The following is an 18,237-nucleotide window of genomic DNA, read 5'->3' as shown; positions in this document are numbered from 1 at the left end:
TGAGTGTGTGTGTTTCTAGACGAGTAGAATTGTGCAAGTGAAGGATTTCCCGTGAATAATCTTTTCGCGTGTTCCTAAAAGGTTTACGATATTCAGTGCAATACTGCGAGGACGACGCACCGGGGAACGCTGCGGCAATTACAGACAAATGGAATGTTTTGTTTGCTCTCGATGGGGTTTTTTACAACTCTGAAACTGAGTTTATATTCTCGGGCTCATGGGCAGCAATTAAATGGGATTTGTCGGTTTTGTACTCAAGGTTCAGAAAAGGCTGGAACATAGTCTTTTTTTTTTTTTTAATAAAAATTACTTTTAATTAGTCTTAAGTCCACACTAAAGCTCACATCATTGATCGGCTGATCTTATTCTGCATTTTATTATTCGTGTTTATGATCAGAATGTTGATGTGTATCAGCATCATAAATCATTTATTTAATTCAGGAAGCTCTCTTAGGGTTACTAAGAATGATTCAATTGTTGTTTTATAAACCACAAGAAGCAGATTTGCAAGTAAATAACTATAAAACAAAAGTTACCCAGACTTTAAAATTGCGGCCACGTCTGCACTTTCACTGTATTCATGCTGTCCTCATGAGGCCGGAGTAAAACTACTGTATAAACCGTATCTAGAAATGTTTTTTATTTGCTATTGATTGCTTTTTCAACCCTAAAGATGCATTGTTACAGTTTTTTACTGTTTCTTTTTTTTTAATCTATAATTTAGAAAAGTAGTTTTTCTCCATTCACTACAGAACGGAACATTTTAAGACATCCATTAAGGCAATTTTGAATTATTTATTTATGTATTTTTGTATATTTCGTATGTATTTATTGTTAATTAGGTTCTATCTGAGTAGTTATTAGATTGTATTCATGTATTTATTTGATTGTATTTATGTATTTATTTGGTTGTTTTACTGCTGGACAAAATATTTCTCCTCCAGGGGATCAATAAAGTATCTATTTATGTATATTTTGCTTGTCAAAAATAGATTAAAAGAAAATTGAAAAATATTTTAAGAGAAATACATGTATATAAAATGTAAATACTATATGTTATAAAAGTAACATGTTAATGTTAAAAATAATCAAATAAAAATGAAAAAGAAATTAAAGTAGGCCATTACTTTTTTTTTATTATATCCTTTTTTAAATGGTTTCCAGATTATTCTAAGGGTCTTTTTCTCTTTCCATTCTTTTATTTGACATTGATAGAAATTCCTTATTTATAAAGTATAACCCTGGGCGCGAGTTGGCGCAGTCGTTCTCGCAGCAAGAAGGTTGTCGGTTTGCCTTCAGCTCGGGAGCCAACTTTTCTGTGTGGAGTTTGTATTTTCTCCCTGTGTTGCATAGGTTTACTCCGGGAACTCTGTTTTCCTCCCACAGTCCAACAACATACATAGGTTTATTGGGAACTCGGGGAAATTGTCCGTAGGAATTAAGCGGTAAAGAAAATGAATGAATTAATTATACAGCCTTTTAGAAAGTAGTGATGAACATTTTCTACAGGCAATATTCAGTAGTTTTTTGCTGAAGTGTAAACTTGGATCAGTAATGATGCGTTCAGGTGCTTCAGAGTTATTGCTATAAGAACTTGAAATCTTCACTTTGTCAGTCTGTCGCTTCTTAGCTCAACAACTAATAATGTGATCGTTCTCTGCCTCCAGTCGACGTCAGTGCGGCAGCGCTGCCCACGTCAGTGCCTCCTGCCACCACAACCATCCTTCCCATGGACCTGCGCATCGTCGACCACCACCATCACCAGCAGAATCCCTTCGGACTGCTCCCCCAGCCTCACCCTACACCCCCGGCCTCCACCCGCTTCGCCTCGTCCGAGCCAAGCAACGGTCCAGTCGTCAGTAAGTAAACTTCTTCTTCTTCTCTTCCGACTCATCCATCGAGTGGAGAAAATAAAATAAAAATAAAACGTGCGCTTCTCCTCCAGACCACCAGGAGCAGCGGCTCCAGCAGGAGCTGGTGTCCCTCAAACACAAGCAGCAGCTTCAGCGGCAGATCCTGATCGCAGAGTTCCAGAGGCAGCATGAGCAGCTGTCGCGGCAGCATGAAGTCCAGCTGCATGAACACATCAAGGTGAGCCTCCTGTCCTCCTCCTGATGGTTGGCAGTCCAACACTTGGAGACTCAGCACAATTCCACATCACTGCCTGTGAAGGACACGGTGTGTGTGTCGCCTTAAGTGGCTGCAACCTAATCGGCTGGCAGTTCTCTTGGAATGTTTTATGTCAAGACATCCCGTTTAAGTAGCGGCATGTCAACTTTTAAAAGAAAGTAACAGAATATTCCCTGAGTGAGAATCCTTCAGCTCCAGCGGCGTGTGCGACCTGCTGCTCTGTAGCCACAAAGAACTCGATCTAGAGTGGTTAACTAGAGCGAGTCGTCTCTTTTAACCACACATGTCCTCTTTTTAGCGGCTCAACTTTGTCAGTACTTTTCAGCATCTCCAAGACCCATTGAGAATATGTGTTTAACTCTGTTAGGAGCTCGTAAAAACTGTGAAAAAAGTTGATTTAACTCCACTCCTCGTACACTGTAAAACAAGCCAACTCATTAATTAAAAAACAACAATATAAATACTAAATTGTTGTGGTTAATATTTAAAGTTGCCATAGTTGACTCATGTAAAAAGCCAACCCTCCTGACTCGCATGTTTCAAATGTGAAGTCTTCCTCTCTAAGATGCAGTAAGTCTCTCATCATGACCATGTTTTGAACTTATTACTTCATAAAGTTCTCCCCCTGAAATCTCAGCAAACGAGAGGTTACGAGAGCGAATCCATTATGACGTAATAATGGGCTTCACTCCTTCTCTAGCCAGCTGTAATCCCGCTCCGCTTTTTTTTATATAACGAGTCCCTTAATGGTGGGGACTTCAAAGACTGATCACTCGTGGTGACAAACTTGGATGCTTGACCAATCACAGCAGAGTGGGTGTGGTTATGGTAAACAAGATTTCATCTCCAGCATATTAAATTAAGAGTTTTGTAGAAACGGATACATACTGATGAGTACAATAGAGGTCCAAGATCTTTTTAAGACGCACTTAAATCAACACATAAGTTGAACGTTAACGTTTTTTAACTCTATCTCAACACGATTCTGAGTTCCGAGTTTGATTAAAAAATACTCTTCAGTCCAAAAAACTTGGTGCAAATTGAAAATTTTTGCTTTTTTTTACTCACATTTTTTAAGTTAAGATGAACTGCCTTCAGTCCACCCAAAGTCGGTCTTTTATAAGAGCTTGTCACTCTCATCAACCCTCTACGTAACGGTTCCTCCGAAATCAACCTTGATTATAAACACAACTTCGTTCTCCAAGAGTCCTGATTATGTGTATTTTTGGGGAACTGTAACTACACACGTCTTTCTTTTTCCATATACTAACTTAACAGAACAAAGATTTAACTTAACGTGACAACATTTTCAAGTAGTCAAAACAATTAATAAATGTAAGTTTAACCTACCAAACCTAGAATAGTAAGTAAGTAAGTAAGTAATTCTTATTTGCATAGGGCTTTTCCGGACCAGGGTCACAAAGCGCTTAAACAATCAAAACAATATTCAATAAAGTATATACTTTAAAAGTCAAGATAAAACTGATAACACAACAGGAGTTCCAGAAAATCAAGGAAAAGCCTGAACAAATAAAAACGTCTTAAGATGTTTCTTTAAGGAGTCAGTAGATCATCAAACACAGAGAGAGAGGAAGATCGTTCCAAAGCTTAGGAGCAACAGCCTGAAAGGATTTCTCTCCTCTGGTCCTGAACCGTATGCGAGGAACCATCAGTAGATTCTGATCCACAGACCTCAGAGCCCGAGCTGGGGTGTAAGTCTGGATCAGATCAGGGATGTAAGGAGGAGCCTGACCGATAGATAGATCTGAAAGTAAGAACCAGAATTTTAAAGTTTATCCTGAAAGAAACTGGAAGCCAGTGAAGAGTTTTAAGGATCGGAGAAATGTGAGTTCTTCTACTAGAGCGGGTCAGAAGACATGAAAACAAACTGTTGCAGTAGTCCAGGCGTGAAGACACAAATGCATTTATTACAAGCTCCAGATCATGTTGTGACAACATTTTCCTAATTATATAATATATAATCAAATAACTGCATTCAAAACCTAATCAGAGCAATCGGAGTTAAAGAGAAAATGTAGATATTTATAGCTAAATAGGGCTGTGATGGTTTTGTGTAGTATATTCAGAATATGGTCACTTACTAAAGCTCTGGAGAAAATGGCAACAGTTAAAAATGTCCTTTAAAAATGAGTTTAATCCAAAAGAAAAAGAACATTCTGTCCTAACTCACATTACTAAATACAATTATTTTGATATAATTATGAATACAATTGTTTTCAACTGAATACAATAAATCCAGTTTGTGTTTAGATATAAATAAAAAGTGCAGTGTTATCGATCTGCTGAACATGATGTGAGATCCTGAGCGAGAAAATCCTGCTTAAACTATTGACTCTTCAAACTTTCCTCCAGCCTGCCTGACATTGATTCTTTATCATGTTGCTTCTGCACACCAGCACCAACAGGACTTACTGGCACTGAAGCATCAACAGGAGCTGCTGGAGCATCAGAGGAAAATCGAGCAGCAGCGTAATGAGCAGGAGCTGGAGAAGCAGCAGCGGGAGCACAAGCTGCACCAGCTCAAGCACAAGGAACGAGGACAAGAGAGTGAGTTCACCTTCTCTAATGCTTCACCTTTCACGGCCGCGAACAAAAGAGACTCCTGCTCGTTCACCTCGACACGACGGGGGTCCAAACGTGGCCCCTCTGTGACGACACCTGTCCTCTTGGACTCGTGGTCAGAACCACCTGACCTTACACACTCGCCACAGGGGGGAGTCGACAACATTTATCCGTGACGGGTGTATCAACAAAAGCAGGATTCTCCAGTGGCCCACGTGCTGCCCCCATTTTGCTTTGTTCACAACATTTTAAGACCAAAAACTAGTTACAATTCACATTTTATTTGTCAAGGTAATCCCGGATTAGATGTAATTAAATGCTATTTAATCTGTTTAAATTACAATTTTATTTTGAATAAAAACAAGGGAATATTTACACACTTCAGTGTGTTTTTTAAACAGCCTTCAAAGTACATTTTAAAAGAGAAAAATCCTTAAAAAACTATTTTAAATCAAACTTTAATGTTAATTTATATTGCCCTGTTAATACGGATGGGTCTTGATAATGGCACTTGGTTTTACCGGATTCTTTGTTTGTCTAAAATAAAAATACCAAGCATGTATTTAAAAATAAAGTCATAATTCACAGCATTCTAAAAAAGGTAAAGCCCCTACTATTAAAAAAAGTTAAAATTGTTAACTATTCAAAAAAAATCTCTTTTACCAAACTTTTTGGACAAATTTTACATCCATTTTTTGAGCATTCCTTAAGCAATTGAAAAGTTTGATGATACTCATTCCTACCTGTTTATATGTTTATACCATGCATTTATTAGACAAAACATTCAGACTTGACACTAAAAGTAGGAATTTAAAATTGTAAAATTCTAGTAAACAAGAGTTCATATTGCAATAGAAAAGTGCCACAACTCTACAGGTGGCCTGTGCTCTACTTGTGGAAGACAGCGGCAAGAATGGATGCCTTCGCGTGTCGACTGTAGAGGAAATTGGGCATCACTGAGTCATTCTTGGCTGTTGATGTGTTATTGCGTTCCCATTCGTAATTAGATTAATCATGACAACCGTGAAAAAGATGGACCACAGACACACAGTTTGGTATTCATTTAAAAAAACAACAATTTCTTCGAAGTGCTGGTGGTTTGAACTTAGCAAAAGCTTCGGTTTGTTACTTGTTTCTTTCTGCATTAAAATGAGCTGTTGGAGACACTATACTGTACTGTCTGAGGAGAAACACACTGGTCGCCATTGATCTTTACTGCAGCTTTCTTTAGGGGATTTTGTGTAGAATCAAACCTTCTCTGAACTTCCTTGACACTGGATCGCTGTGCAGGCGCAGTCGCCAGTACGGAGGTAAAGCTGCGGCTCCAGGAGTTTGTCTTGAACAAGAAGAAAGCGCTGGCCCAGCGAAACTTCAACCACTGTCTGCCGACTGATCCAAGATACTGGTATGGGTGAGTATCAGCGCCTTCCCTTTCACACACATCCCCTATTAGTTTGGTTTGGACTGCCTTTTATTTTCGTGTCCTTTTAGATGAAGCGCTTCAGATGTTTAGAAACCGACTTCTTTTGTTAAAGCCACAGACGCTTTGACAATGTACCTCAAATAAATGATGACAGAGGAGGAGACGCTCTCTGATTTCATGATTGTTGTGGTTGATGTGCATCTGAAGCAGCCAGAGATAAAAAGTGTGTTCTTTTAGGTCAAAAATGATTTGAAGATAATCACAGAAAGGAACTGAATCATTTAGCAGATTACTTTATCTGTTCAGTAAATTCAGTAACATTAAGGAAGTATTAATCAAGATAGGCAAGCTGCAGCTTAGAAAATGAAAAGAGCCTTTTAATACCTTCTCTCCACCAAAAAACAGAAATAAAATGTTGAAAAAAATAGTAATATATACATATTTAGCTCTGTTCTTTTTGTGGCAACGGCCGAAATGCTTTCGTAGTATTTTGGAGTTTTGGAGTATTGAAGCTTGCGATCAAAACTTGAAAAACAGATAAACTACTGGAAATGATCTGATTATCTTTTTTTTTCTGCAAGAAAACGGCAAATTACCTCAAGATTCTTACTATGTTTAGTGACATTTTCCTTCTCTTTGAACTGATTTTATAAGATTGTTATGGAAAAAAGTACCATTCAGGAACCAATAATAACGGAAAGGTATCGGTATCGGTACCAATATCGAAAGTTTTCAATTGTCACCCAGCCCTAGTAATAAAACAACTTTTTACTTTTAATTATCTCTTTGTACTGGGCCATTTGTAGCCTGTAATTTGATGTTATGTCGCTCATAATATATAGTAAAGATGGGACGTATGACAACAAATAACACATTTCAGTAAACTCCCAGTAAGCATTTACATTTGCCAACAAAAAATGAATACAATTTGGATCAAATAAATTAATAAAAAGCTGGTTGAACAGCCATTTCCTAAAGTATACCATATTCATTCACCTCAGGAAGTCCATCTTCTTTCGTCAGATATCTGTGTCTTGGTCTTGAGCATATTTTTCTGCCATAAAGTGTTGGTATGAAGTGTGCTCGTCATCTTAACTTTTACTCTATTCTGTCACAGAAAAACACAACACAGCTCTTTGGACAAGAGCTCTCCGCCACAGACGGCTTTGTCAGCCTACCATCATCCGATGCTGGGAACCTACGACTCTAAGGACGACTTTCCTCTTCGGAAAACAGGTACTTATTGTTTTTGGATATAAGAGTCAGTCAGTCACTATAACAAACCTTTGGTTTAGGTTTTTCAAGTCGTTTGATATTTGTACTTCCGACTGACAAAAGGTTTTCTGTGTTGCTACTCCGGCCGAGGGTTGCTTTCTTCTTAGTGATCTTCCTGTTATTTCTCCGTCAACTACTCGACCACAGCGATTATTCACTTAGTGTTAGCAGCTGCTCTCACCTGAACCTCTGCCCACTTGCACAGCTGAAGGCTGAACTATGTACTGGACATTCTTTCCCTCCTGTCAGGAGCTGTTCAAGATTGATGTCGTCTCACAAAGCCTCGACTTTAGGGTCTCGCTGGATTTCTAAACGCCATGTTCTAGAGCTGTCAGAGTTGAATTCACACAACCAGTCTTGGGCTTTAGCTCTGTTTTACATCAGAAACTTAAATATCCTTTTAATGAACATACCAAGTGTCCCTTCTATTTAAAGTTGTTGTATTTTAATTTGTTTCATAAACCTTCCTGCATATATTTAAAAATATAAATGTCCTAATACACACACAATATTTATTTATTTTGAATATGTGTGTTACCCAAATTTGAAAACATAATTTTCCAAGAAATCCAGAAAGAAATTATTTCGTTTTTCTATCAAAAAAGTAAAAAATGTCCAAAGAGTTTACGCCTCATAAGTGCCTCACAAGCATTGTTTATGTTGGCAAATAATGTGAACACAAAACAATGTTACCCAGATTTTGGAAGCGTCATTTAATGTGTCCAAAAAAACCCTGTAAAAATACACGTTTTTGATTTTCTAAAAGAGTTTTAAAAATGCCCCAAAATCAATAAATTTTGTTCTCTATGAGCTATTGACCTGTCAGAGTTGAATTCACAGAAGAGTGTTTGGCTTTAGCGCAGACCTTGATATTGTTTTACATCATAAAAGCACGTCTTAATATCCTTTTACCAGTCTTTGTGTCGTTAGGAATGTTCCCATTCAAAGTTTTTATTTTATTTTCATAATCGTTCCTTTATTGAAACTTTAAATGTCCCCACAATATTTATTGATTTTTAATGAAAACTTTTCTTAATTATATTTAGTTGCAGCAAATCTCATACTGAGTTTTCCTTTTTTCTTAATATTAAAGGTCCAATCCGCACGTTCTACAATTGTGTTTCTGGCTCCCCTAGTGTCCCAATAATGTAACAGCATTGTCATAAACTGGTCATCTAGCTGTTGCCAATTTACTCTCTGTAAATAAGTGTAAAGATAAAAGCTCTTGTGGAGTCGGTTGGTTTTCCTGGTAAGTGTAGTTATAAGAGCGCTTTGCATCAACGTGGCTCTATTTTAACCCTGAAACAGAGATGAATTGTTTACAAGAGGAAGTGCAGGACAGTAGTCGCCACAGTTGTGTGTCACTCTGGCATCCTGCTCGCTCACAGATGACGCTGTTCCTCACCATCTCAGTATAGAATGCGTGTGAATAGTTAATATCCTAAGAATCATTTTCTGTCAGATGTGCAGTTGGCCATAACAGGCCTCCATTGTCCAGCACAGAGACACTTTGAGAGTTCTGACAGGAAGTCTGTTTGGCCTGTGAGGCAGACGCAACTTGTAATGCTGACCCCGACCTCTCGCTGACGCACACGCAGTCTCACTAAATACAAGATTTACTGTAAAGTTTAATGTCAAGCTTAGCTCACAACTTATTATTTAATAACGTGATGTGATTTTTTAAAAATATGGCTACGGATAATATGAATTATTCTGCTTTAATGCACTTTATTTTCTGGATTCTGAAAATATCACAATGACAATAGACCAAACATTGAAGTTTATACTTACAGTATCAATCAGGGTCACAAAAACCCTTCTTGAGTTTATTTATATTCCATATAATTGTATTGTATAGTTTATTTGTAAAGCGGAAAAGAAAAAAATGTTTTCTTTTTCATCAATAGAAAAACCTTCATCAAAGAACCTTTTTGCAGAATACTCTTTGACACTTTTTGTCTATATTGTTGCTAAAGATAACGATCGTTTTTTTAAGTAACCTGCGAACATACAGTACTGTAGACATACTTTCCAATTATTGGTGGCTCATTCAAAGTGATTAAGTCAATAAAACTAACAATCACTAAACAAGTAACTAAATGGCAAGTGAAAACTTCTAATCCAATATATTGATATAACAGAATAAATACCTAATTTCCCAAAGTCATTTTTCAAAAGGATACACTTCTATCCATCTAAAAATAACTGGAGTCATATTTCAGTTTGTTCACTGGCAACATGTGATGTTGTCAAGTAAAGCTGTTGAGCAATAACAAAAGGTTGCTATTTAATGCATGTGATCACTCAAGAACAATTGCATTGTGACGTCACTCTTTAGGTGTGGCTTTGGGGAAAGTATGAAGAAGGGTTTGTACTTAGTAAGCTCAAATCCAAAAGAATAATTACCTCACTTTATTTGGATCACATTCCAACTGGGTTTTAAAACAAAACAGTCGGGTAAGAAAAAGAAAAATCACCAGGAAAATATTTTTCCTTGATGCCAAATTCCCTGAGAGAGATGAACAGTCTTTTACTGGTGGTTTACCGGTGGCACCAAAGTACATACAAATGTGCAACATATCCATTATTAAAAAAATAATATAAACTTTATATAAAATTGTGACGAGGCTGGAAATCAAAGCTAAAACTACACTATCAAAAGTTAAAAAAGCACATTACAGGCCTCATTATACACAAATTATGTCAAGTTCCAAATCAATAAACTATAGGTTAGCATTTTATGTGCCTGAAATTCATTAAAACACCAAAAAATAAGCATTGACCAAAAATAGGAAATCATTTCAGTCTATATTTTAGAAGCTACTACAAGCAACCTTAATTTTTTATTAATTATTTTCTTTTCGTTTAAAATTTTCTACTTAAAAACCTGGTGGAAAACCCCCCAAAATAAAGATCATTTATATTCGAGATTCAAAACTGGACTTTATCAAGTTTGAATTAAATATGTATTTGTGGGTTACAATCTATTTTTTCTATCATACATCTTTGTCAAGATAATTGCTAAGTTTATAACTGCATTGCATCAAGCAATTTTTTTTAAAATAATCATCTTTTTATAGCCTTTGGAAAGTTTTTAATTCTGTAATATTATTTCCCTCATTTTCTGAATAGCTTATCTCAATGATCACACCTTGTTATCTACTGGTGCATGCTGGGAAAATGTGACTTAAACTCATAACTAACACATTTTTTGGATGCATCACATTCAGATTATAGGAATGATCCTCAAAGAAAGCCTGTGTCCAGCAACTGTTACCCATAATAGATTTGTTTTGTTACGGCCACGAAACGGTCAATCCTTCCCTCCGTCTACAGGCATCCATCTCTATAATGCACAGGCACCGCTAGGTATTTCTGGGAAGCTCCGTTGATGAGTTTCAGCAAACTGCTCTATTGATTTCCATAAATCCCCCTCCTCCTGTTATGTGAAATCTCAGTCTTCCCCCATCAGCGCTCCAGCCGGCTCTGGACTGCTGTCTGTCAACACAGACGGGCGGCTGATCGATGCGCTTCGTACGAGCGAGTCGGTCTTCCTCCTCCACACGCTGCTGAAATATTTAAGCAGCACTTATTCCAACGTTTAATCAGGTATTGATAAGTCATCAGATGCGAAGGGTTTGGGAATTTTGCAGGGTTTTAATGGCGATCATGAATCGCGAGAATTGATCATAGGACTATTACTGTTACTCCGAGGACCCGCAGTATTAATAAAACTGCTCCGACTGATGGGAACATTCATGTGTCGTTTGATCCTTTTCCACCCAAAAAAAAGTGATGCTGTGCCTGTGAATGCCAACTCAAATGTTGGAGAAAGAAAATCAGTTTTATTCTGGTTGGATTCTTCTGCAGCTTAAACAGTTGTTTTTAAATAAAGAACCAACAGTGTTGTGTTCTTTTCTGAGATAAATAAAGTATTTTCGCTATTTAATATTGCAGATTGTAAATTGATGACTTTTTAATTTGACCGTACAACAGAGTCTTCGTTCCCAAGTAAAGCTAAACAAAAACAATGAAGTTAACATAGTTTCCAGACTATAAGATGCTACTTTTTAAACATGCTTTTCACCCCGTGGTTTATACAACGATGCGGCTAATCTGTTAGTTACTAGTTAAACGAGAACAAGAGGAAAATGCTAGTTTGATTTGGAACAATTGATGCAGCCGTCAAAGAGGGAAATAGAAATGTTTGTACAAAGGCTTGGCATAGATGTTGGAGACGGCAGCGTAAAGAGCTGACTAAATGTGAAAAGATGAGGAAATAAAAGTATATGCCGCAAACTTGACAATGACTGTTCGAGGCTGGTTTTTTTTTGTTTTTTTATTTGTACTTCCTTATTAGAAGCACCGTTATGAAAAAAAAGGCCTGTTTAAATATCTCATGTTAGTTATGAAAAGTTGCCTCCAGTACAAAGTACTATTTCTATTTCTTCTTTTCAAATTGAGTTTGTACGGCTTATATTTGGTTTTGACTCTTTTCTTTCAGTTCAATCTGGCCGGGTATAGTTTGAAAAAATAAACAAACTTATTTTTCCTTTTAAAAAAAAGTGTATATCTTGTAAAAGACAGAAGTCATCTTCTAAAATTTATTTGCTAATTTGAGGTTGTCTTTTGTGTGACGTGAGGTTAGATCTGTGGCTGGCAGTCACCAGAAGATAATGATAAAGTCATTGTCATTGAAATTAGTTTCCTGTTTGGGGAGTTTTATGAAGCTGATGTTTATCAATCCGGATACAAACCAACACAATAGGATCTGATTATTAAGTAAGTGATGATTAAAAAGTGTCACTTAATTAAAATGAGTAACATTTAAACAATAAAAAAGAAAATAACCGACAAAAAATATGTTTTAATGGGAAGTTTGTGTTTGAAACCTCTCCCTGTTCCTGGTTCAAAGTGTTTCTCCTCCCCGGTGGACGGACTAGATAAACCCAAAAAGCTACATCATACAGAAGTAACTGCTTCATCCGCTCGCACAAACCAGCGAGAGGAAATTTTGACAGGAGCTTAGGAGAGCAGGCGGAGATGGACGGAGGCGAGGGAGGGGCTGCTGTGAAACACCAGCGTCAGCAGTAAAACCAGTCTGGCCTCTTTATTGTGCGTTTGTGTGTGTGTATGTGTGTGTGTGTGTGTGTGCGTCCAGTGGCCATTAACACCCTTCAAAGTCACTCTGTCCTGAGATGGACGTGGCTATCTCTGCCCACACACCCCTGCAGCAGCACCCCCCCCTTCCTCTCTTCCGGGTCGCCTGACCTCTAGTTTGTCACACTTTCTCTCTTTTAATCCTTCCATTTCTTAATTACTCAGGATACAGGGACCTTGACTCCCACCGAGCTGAACGTTTCTCCGGTTCCAGCAAGTCTTCGTGACCTCTGCTCAGAGAAGTCGCTCTTCATGACCGTTGTTTATTCAGACACACGTTCGGTTGTAATACAAACTTCCTCATGAGTACGATCTATATGGTCAGAAACGTCGTCTTTTTTCCTTCCGTCCCACTCCTTTTCTTCTTTTCCAATAAACCGTGGAAACAAATGTTCGATTCCCTCGTGTCCTCCAACGTTACTTGAGTTTTATTGACATTATTATGCAAATCTTTGATGACGGTTCGCAAAACTAGAACAAGTAACAATGTGTTTTAATCTTATTCGTTGTTACTGGAAATTAATCTCTTGTAATTTACTTGTTTTTTCTGTAATTCGACAATTTTTTTTTTTAAAAAAGCACAAAGAAATACTCAAGAAAAATAAATGAAATGTTAAGAAAACAAACCAAAAATGTCTAAAATCTTGTTATTATTTTTTTTTCTTTTTCTTTTTTTAAGCGACCGCCTTTTGCTTCCTGAAAATCGTTCTGGAATTGTTGTGTGTCTACCTTTTATTCACTCATAATTCCACAGATTTTGTTTAAAAAAATGAGTTATAAAAAAAACATTTAAACCACACAGAATAAAGTAAACGAATACTCAATAAAAAGAAGGTAAAATGTCACGAAAACAAACCAATTTAAACCAGTTTAATAATTATATTATTATTTTATCATTTATTTATTTGTTCTTATTAATGCAGACTTTACTTCCTGAAAGATTGCTACTAAACAATGTTTGCGTTTTCATGAAATAATATTGTCGATAAATATTTACTCAGAATTTGATAGTTTTTGTAAAAGATTAGAGAGCCCAAACAAAAAGTAAATGAAGAATAAAGAAAAGAGGAGATTCAATTTTATGAAAAATGGACCAAAAAATAGGATTTTAGCCTTTTTAATCTCCAAACCATGTTATAAAACTATTGATATTATTATTTTTATCCACTGCCTTTTCTTAATACTGTATACTTCTGAAGATGTGTAGTCATGATAAGGAAATTAAACTACCAACTGCTGTTAATATGGTTGATAAGATTGCATTTTAGCAAAGTAGGTTGATTTCTTTATACTTGCAACAGCGGTTATTGCCAATCTGTACTGTTTTAGGGATAATAGCTCAGAAATGTCAACCCACTCTCGGTGTTCTAAGCTAAATATAAACTCCGATGCCCTTCTCCAGGCGTCTCTCACTGGCTGTCTCTCAACAGTGGTGGAGTTCAGCTAATGCACAGCGTTTCAGCCTCTTAACAAAGACACTGCAGGAGTGGCGTCCACTTAGGAGAAGCATGTTTTTAAATAATTGAGTTTCATAAGTCCAGCACATTGTTTTCCTTTCGAAAAAAAAAAATGGTAAGTGCATTTGAAAAAGTACTTAGACGTTATAGATGCCGGATTGTTCTCCGGCTGGTGACGCGGCGCTATAATGAGGTCCTGACGATAGTCGCTTTCAAGCTCACTGAAGCTTCCTTGATGAGCCATTACAGGAGTTGTGTGTCCGATTTCAAGCTCAGTCTGTTGACATTAACTGGATTTACCGTTGAGGAAACCTTGTGGGCAATTTACAACAAACGACTACCTGGGAGGGGCGCATCCTCGCGGGGGGGTTCTGTGGTCCCGATCACACTTATGAACTACTTACGCTGAAATCACTCGATAAGAGCTTCGCTTGTTGACCTTTTTCCAATGAGTCAAGAATAGATTCTCGATCACGTCCTCCGATCGACCGCCATGCTACCTGTGGTTCCGCTGCAGACAGGTGCTTGACGATGAGTGTTTTTCTTGAGACAAATCACTCGTCGAGTGAAATGAAATCAAAGCTGCCGCTGCAAGGGCTGTGTGGTCTGAAAGATGCAAGGTCGTGGGATAAACACAAGGTCAACTTTTGGTTAAGCGTCCAAGTAATTAAGCCATTGCAAAAGGGGGAATAAAGCTGCCAGTGTTTGGGTTTTGCGCGGCAGAGAAAAAATAGATGGGGATCGGCTAGAAAGTGCCAGGGCCTCTCCCTGACCCAATGCTGTATGACTCCATTCATCCGACCACCACCGCTCCGGGTCAGCTCTTCCACTCCGAGAGGAAATCTGGAAACCCGGGAGCGATCCTGACCTGGACGTACTGACGTACATAAAAGGCTTGCGTGCGTTCGTCGTCTCGACCGTCGCTAAAAACAATGTTTGCGACAAGTGTGAGGTCAACGGAGATCGACAGTCGACCGCTTCGAACCTGTTGTTTCGTCACCTCCGAACCGTCATATGATTACGGCGCGCCCGCTAATTTGTCGGCCTATAGGGACGCCCTCATTAGTCAAAACAACATGAGGCCCGGAGAACTCAATACAAAAGATGGTACCAGACGGTAAAGAAGTGAACTTCTTAAACCTTATGTGTTATCTAAGGGTCAACGTGACCCAAAGGCCTGAAAACGAATGGGTTTGTGGTATCCCTTGTGTTGTCTCTGGGTCGAGTCTGAACGACCGTCACCACTGCGTATGTATTTCTGGAAGCCAGGGAGGTCGTTGACCCTCAGAGAACACAAAGGTCAAACACTATATCAGGATTGTTGCTGTTATGCAATCGAACGTATTGACATACATTGATTTAACCATAGAGATACCAGTGTGTTCATGTTGTTTGTGGGGACAGTGCTTGTTTATTATATATGCATCATTTTATACGCGTTTTCTAGGGGTGTATTTAAATATTAATACACTTGAATATTGCAATATTTTTTCAATTATATCATACTATAACATACTATATTCAACAGCACTGTACCATTTTTTTTTTGTGTGCGGCTGTCAAATAATATTTTATTTTTATCCTATTTGTTTTATTGTTTATACATCAATACATTGTGTTTTAAAATAAAAGAATTCAATCATTTACAATTAACTTGATGGCAGCAGTCATTACATCCTCCGCAGCTATAGGAACAATAAAATCCTGCAAGATCCTGGCCATGACTGAGTATCAGAGGATACAGTCAAGTCCAGCAGCTTTTAAAGCTGATGTTTGAGCATATTTTGGTGTAAAAACAAATGAAAGCAGTTACGACTTCATCTAGAGTCATGTGGTCTGTAAATTCTGTAACACCAGAGTCAAGTACTCGACAATCCAAGAACAGTTTTGTTGCTACTTCACACCCCCAGTGTTTTTACTAGCCATGACCAAATGTTGATGTGTTGTTGTCGTTAGAAAACAATCATTTGGATTTTTGGTTTCTTTCCTTATTTTCAAATATAATTAATAATTATCTTGTTTTTTTGTTGTCTTTCTTGCTTATTGTTTACGTCTATTGAACCTATTAATTAAATTTAATATAATGATTATTTAATGTAATTGAACTGTGAGTCTGGAATGTGATACTGGCATCATTCTGTCAAATTTGACATGTTGGAATTGAACCAATCAGATACAAGCTTTGAAGCAGACCTATTGTATCCTCCCGTTTTTCACGTTAATTAGTGCGATAAGATCCACAAGATATTTTCTATTTATTATGTGTTTACTTTATTACTTTAAGGGTTACTTAATTAATTCATTTAAGTGCAATTTTTGGATTTTAGAGAAAAGCTGTCTTACAATGAAATAATGGAAAGTGATCTGAAAGTAAAGTCGTCTGATGAGTAGTTACATCCTTATGTTGATATGACATCAGTCAAAAAAAAAAAAAAATCTGACTTTGCATAAGTTGTTAAAAATCAACTCGCTTCCTCCATCTGTGTCTCGACAGCCTCGGAGCCAAACTTGAAGCTCCGCTCTCGACTAAAGCAGAAAGTGACGGAGCGACGCAGCAGCCCACTCCTTCGACGGAAAGACGGTCCAATCACCACTGCCAAGAAACGCTCCCTCGATATCGCTGGTGAGTGATTCTTTCAGCCCCGCATTTATTTTGGTCTCATTTTGATTGGATGCCAGCTCTTCAGCAAGCAAAAATATGTGTCCTGTTTATTTATTTTTTAGTTTAACCGCTTAATGATTTCACACCTTAAATAATCCGATTCTTTTAAGACACCACCATATGCTGCTGGCTCACCTCTCACAGATACGCTTTCAGGGTTTTCTGTTGAACACAAAAGAGGCTCATTAATGAATATAAATGTTAGCCTTGATAAGTCCGTCGGGCTTATGATCCAAAACGAATGCATATATTAAATATAGTATATACAACGTCTTAAATGAAAATAGCAAAATTTTAAAAATGTACACACATAGTAGAATCTGAAAATTGTTATGTCCAGTGTGTAAACACAACACAGAAATTTGAATATATCAAAGAATAAAGGAATACAATTATATAAATGAATAAAAATAAGATGATTAAAACATAAATTACATTACAATACATTTACATTACAATGAAGTGGAGATAAATAATTAATTGATCCAAATAAAAATAAAAATTGGAATGAATGATGATAAATTATAAGTCAAATTTAATGTCAAAATATTTGTTTATATTTATTTAGTTTGATTTATGTTTCTATAAGTGACAGATTTATGAACAATCACAATATCGGGCTGAATTGTTGTGTTCGCTGCAGACAACATAGGGAAGTGTACATTTAATTGTATTAACAACCAACATTTTTCTTTATTTGTGAACCAATACTTGTGCAGGAATTATATTTATTTTATGTTTGAATTTAAAAGTGAGGGTAAAATCAAAAAATCAAGGGTCAAGGGGTGAATGCTAATGTGTTTTTTTTTAAGAATCAGCGTGCAACAGTGCTCCAGGCTCAGGTCCCAGCTCCCCCAACAACAGCTCCAGTAACATCCCTAATGAGAACGGGGTCATCATGTCCGGCAGCCCCGGCGAGGTAAACCCGTCTCTCTTCCCTGCTAAACATGCTTGTTGTCAATGGACCTCACGTTTGTATTTATGGTCCAGGCTTCTCTCCTCCACCGCCTGGCAGCGAGGGAAGGATGCATGAGACATCTCTCCCTCTACACCTCCCCGTCTCTGCCCAACATCACTCTGGGTCTGCCTGCAACCAGTCCTGGAACATCTGTGAGTCCACCTTGCCGGCCGGGTTTCCAAATCCAAATGTTTCTCTTTCGCATACCAGCGTTTAATCGCCTTATGAGACGTGGCTTAGGTAAGGGGTGTGAGAAAGTATCGACGTCGAACTTCCGGCTGAAGGAAGAATGAAATCCAACGAGAGGCTGGAGATGACTGAGGACGAGAGGATACCGTTGACTCCAGCTGCTTTTAAAGCTGACGTTTGGACATATTTTGCTTTAAAACAAATGAAAGCAGTTACGACTTTATCAAGACTCATGTGGTCTGTAAACATCAGAGTCAAGTACTCGACAATACTACAAATATATCCCTGTTACTACAGGATCACTATATATCGTGTAGTTCCCCCCTGTAAGTTGAATAAATCAAACACCTGAAATGCATCATTTTCTGATGGATCAACGACCTCTTTCATTCACGAGCAG

The 18,237-nt window shown here is 37.6% G+C and overlaps 1 protein-coding gene across 3 annotated transcripts in view; it reads left to right on the top strand.

Moving 5' to 3' along the window:
• The window catches only part of hdac4 (histone deacetylase 4), a 122,483-nt gene that overhangs the window by 60,892 nt on the left and 43,354 nt on the right, over positions 1–18,237 (top strand). For all 3 annotated transcript variants that reach the window (XM_087803854.1, XM_087803853.1, XM_087803856.1), the window contains 8 exons: positions 1,668–1,859; positions 1,946–2,091; positions 4,548–4,698; positions 6,004–6,124; positions 7,254–7,372; positions 16,523–16,651; positions 17,503–17,609; positions 17,681–17,800. In XM_087803854.1, coding sequence (XP_087659980.1) covers positions 1,668–1,859; positions 1,946–2,091; positions 4,548–4,698; positions 6,004–6,124; positions 7,254–7,372; positions 16,523–16,651; positions 17,503–17,609; positions 17,681–17,800 — 1,085 coding nt within the window. The remainder of the gene's footprint in view (positions 1–1,667; positions 1,860–1,945; positions 2,092–4,547; positions 4,699–6,003; positions 6,125–7,253; positions 7,373–16,522; positions 16,652–17,502; positions 17,610–17,680; positions 17,801–18,237) is intronic.

The sequence above is a fragment of the Callionymus lyra genome, chromosome 12, assembly GCF_982586985.1.
Source record: "Callionymus lyra chromosome 12, fCalLyr1.hap1.1, whole genome shotgun sequence".
Classification (NCBI taxonomy): Eukaryota; Metazoa; Chordata; class Actinopteri; order Syngnathiformes; family Callionymidae; genus Callionymus; species Callionymus lyra.
This window is presented reverse-complemented; position numbering and strand designations above follow the sequence as displayed.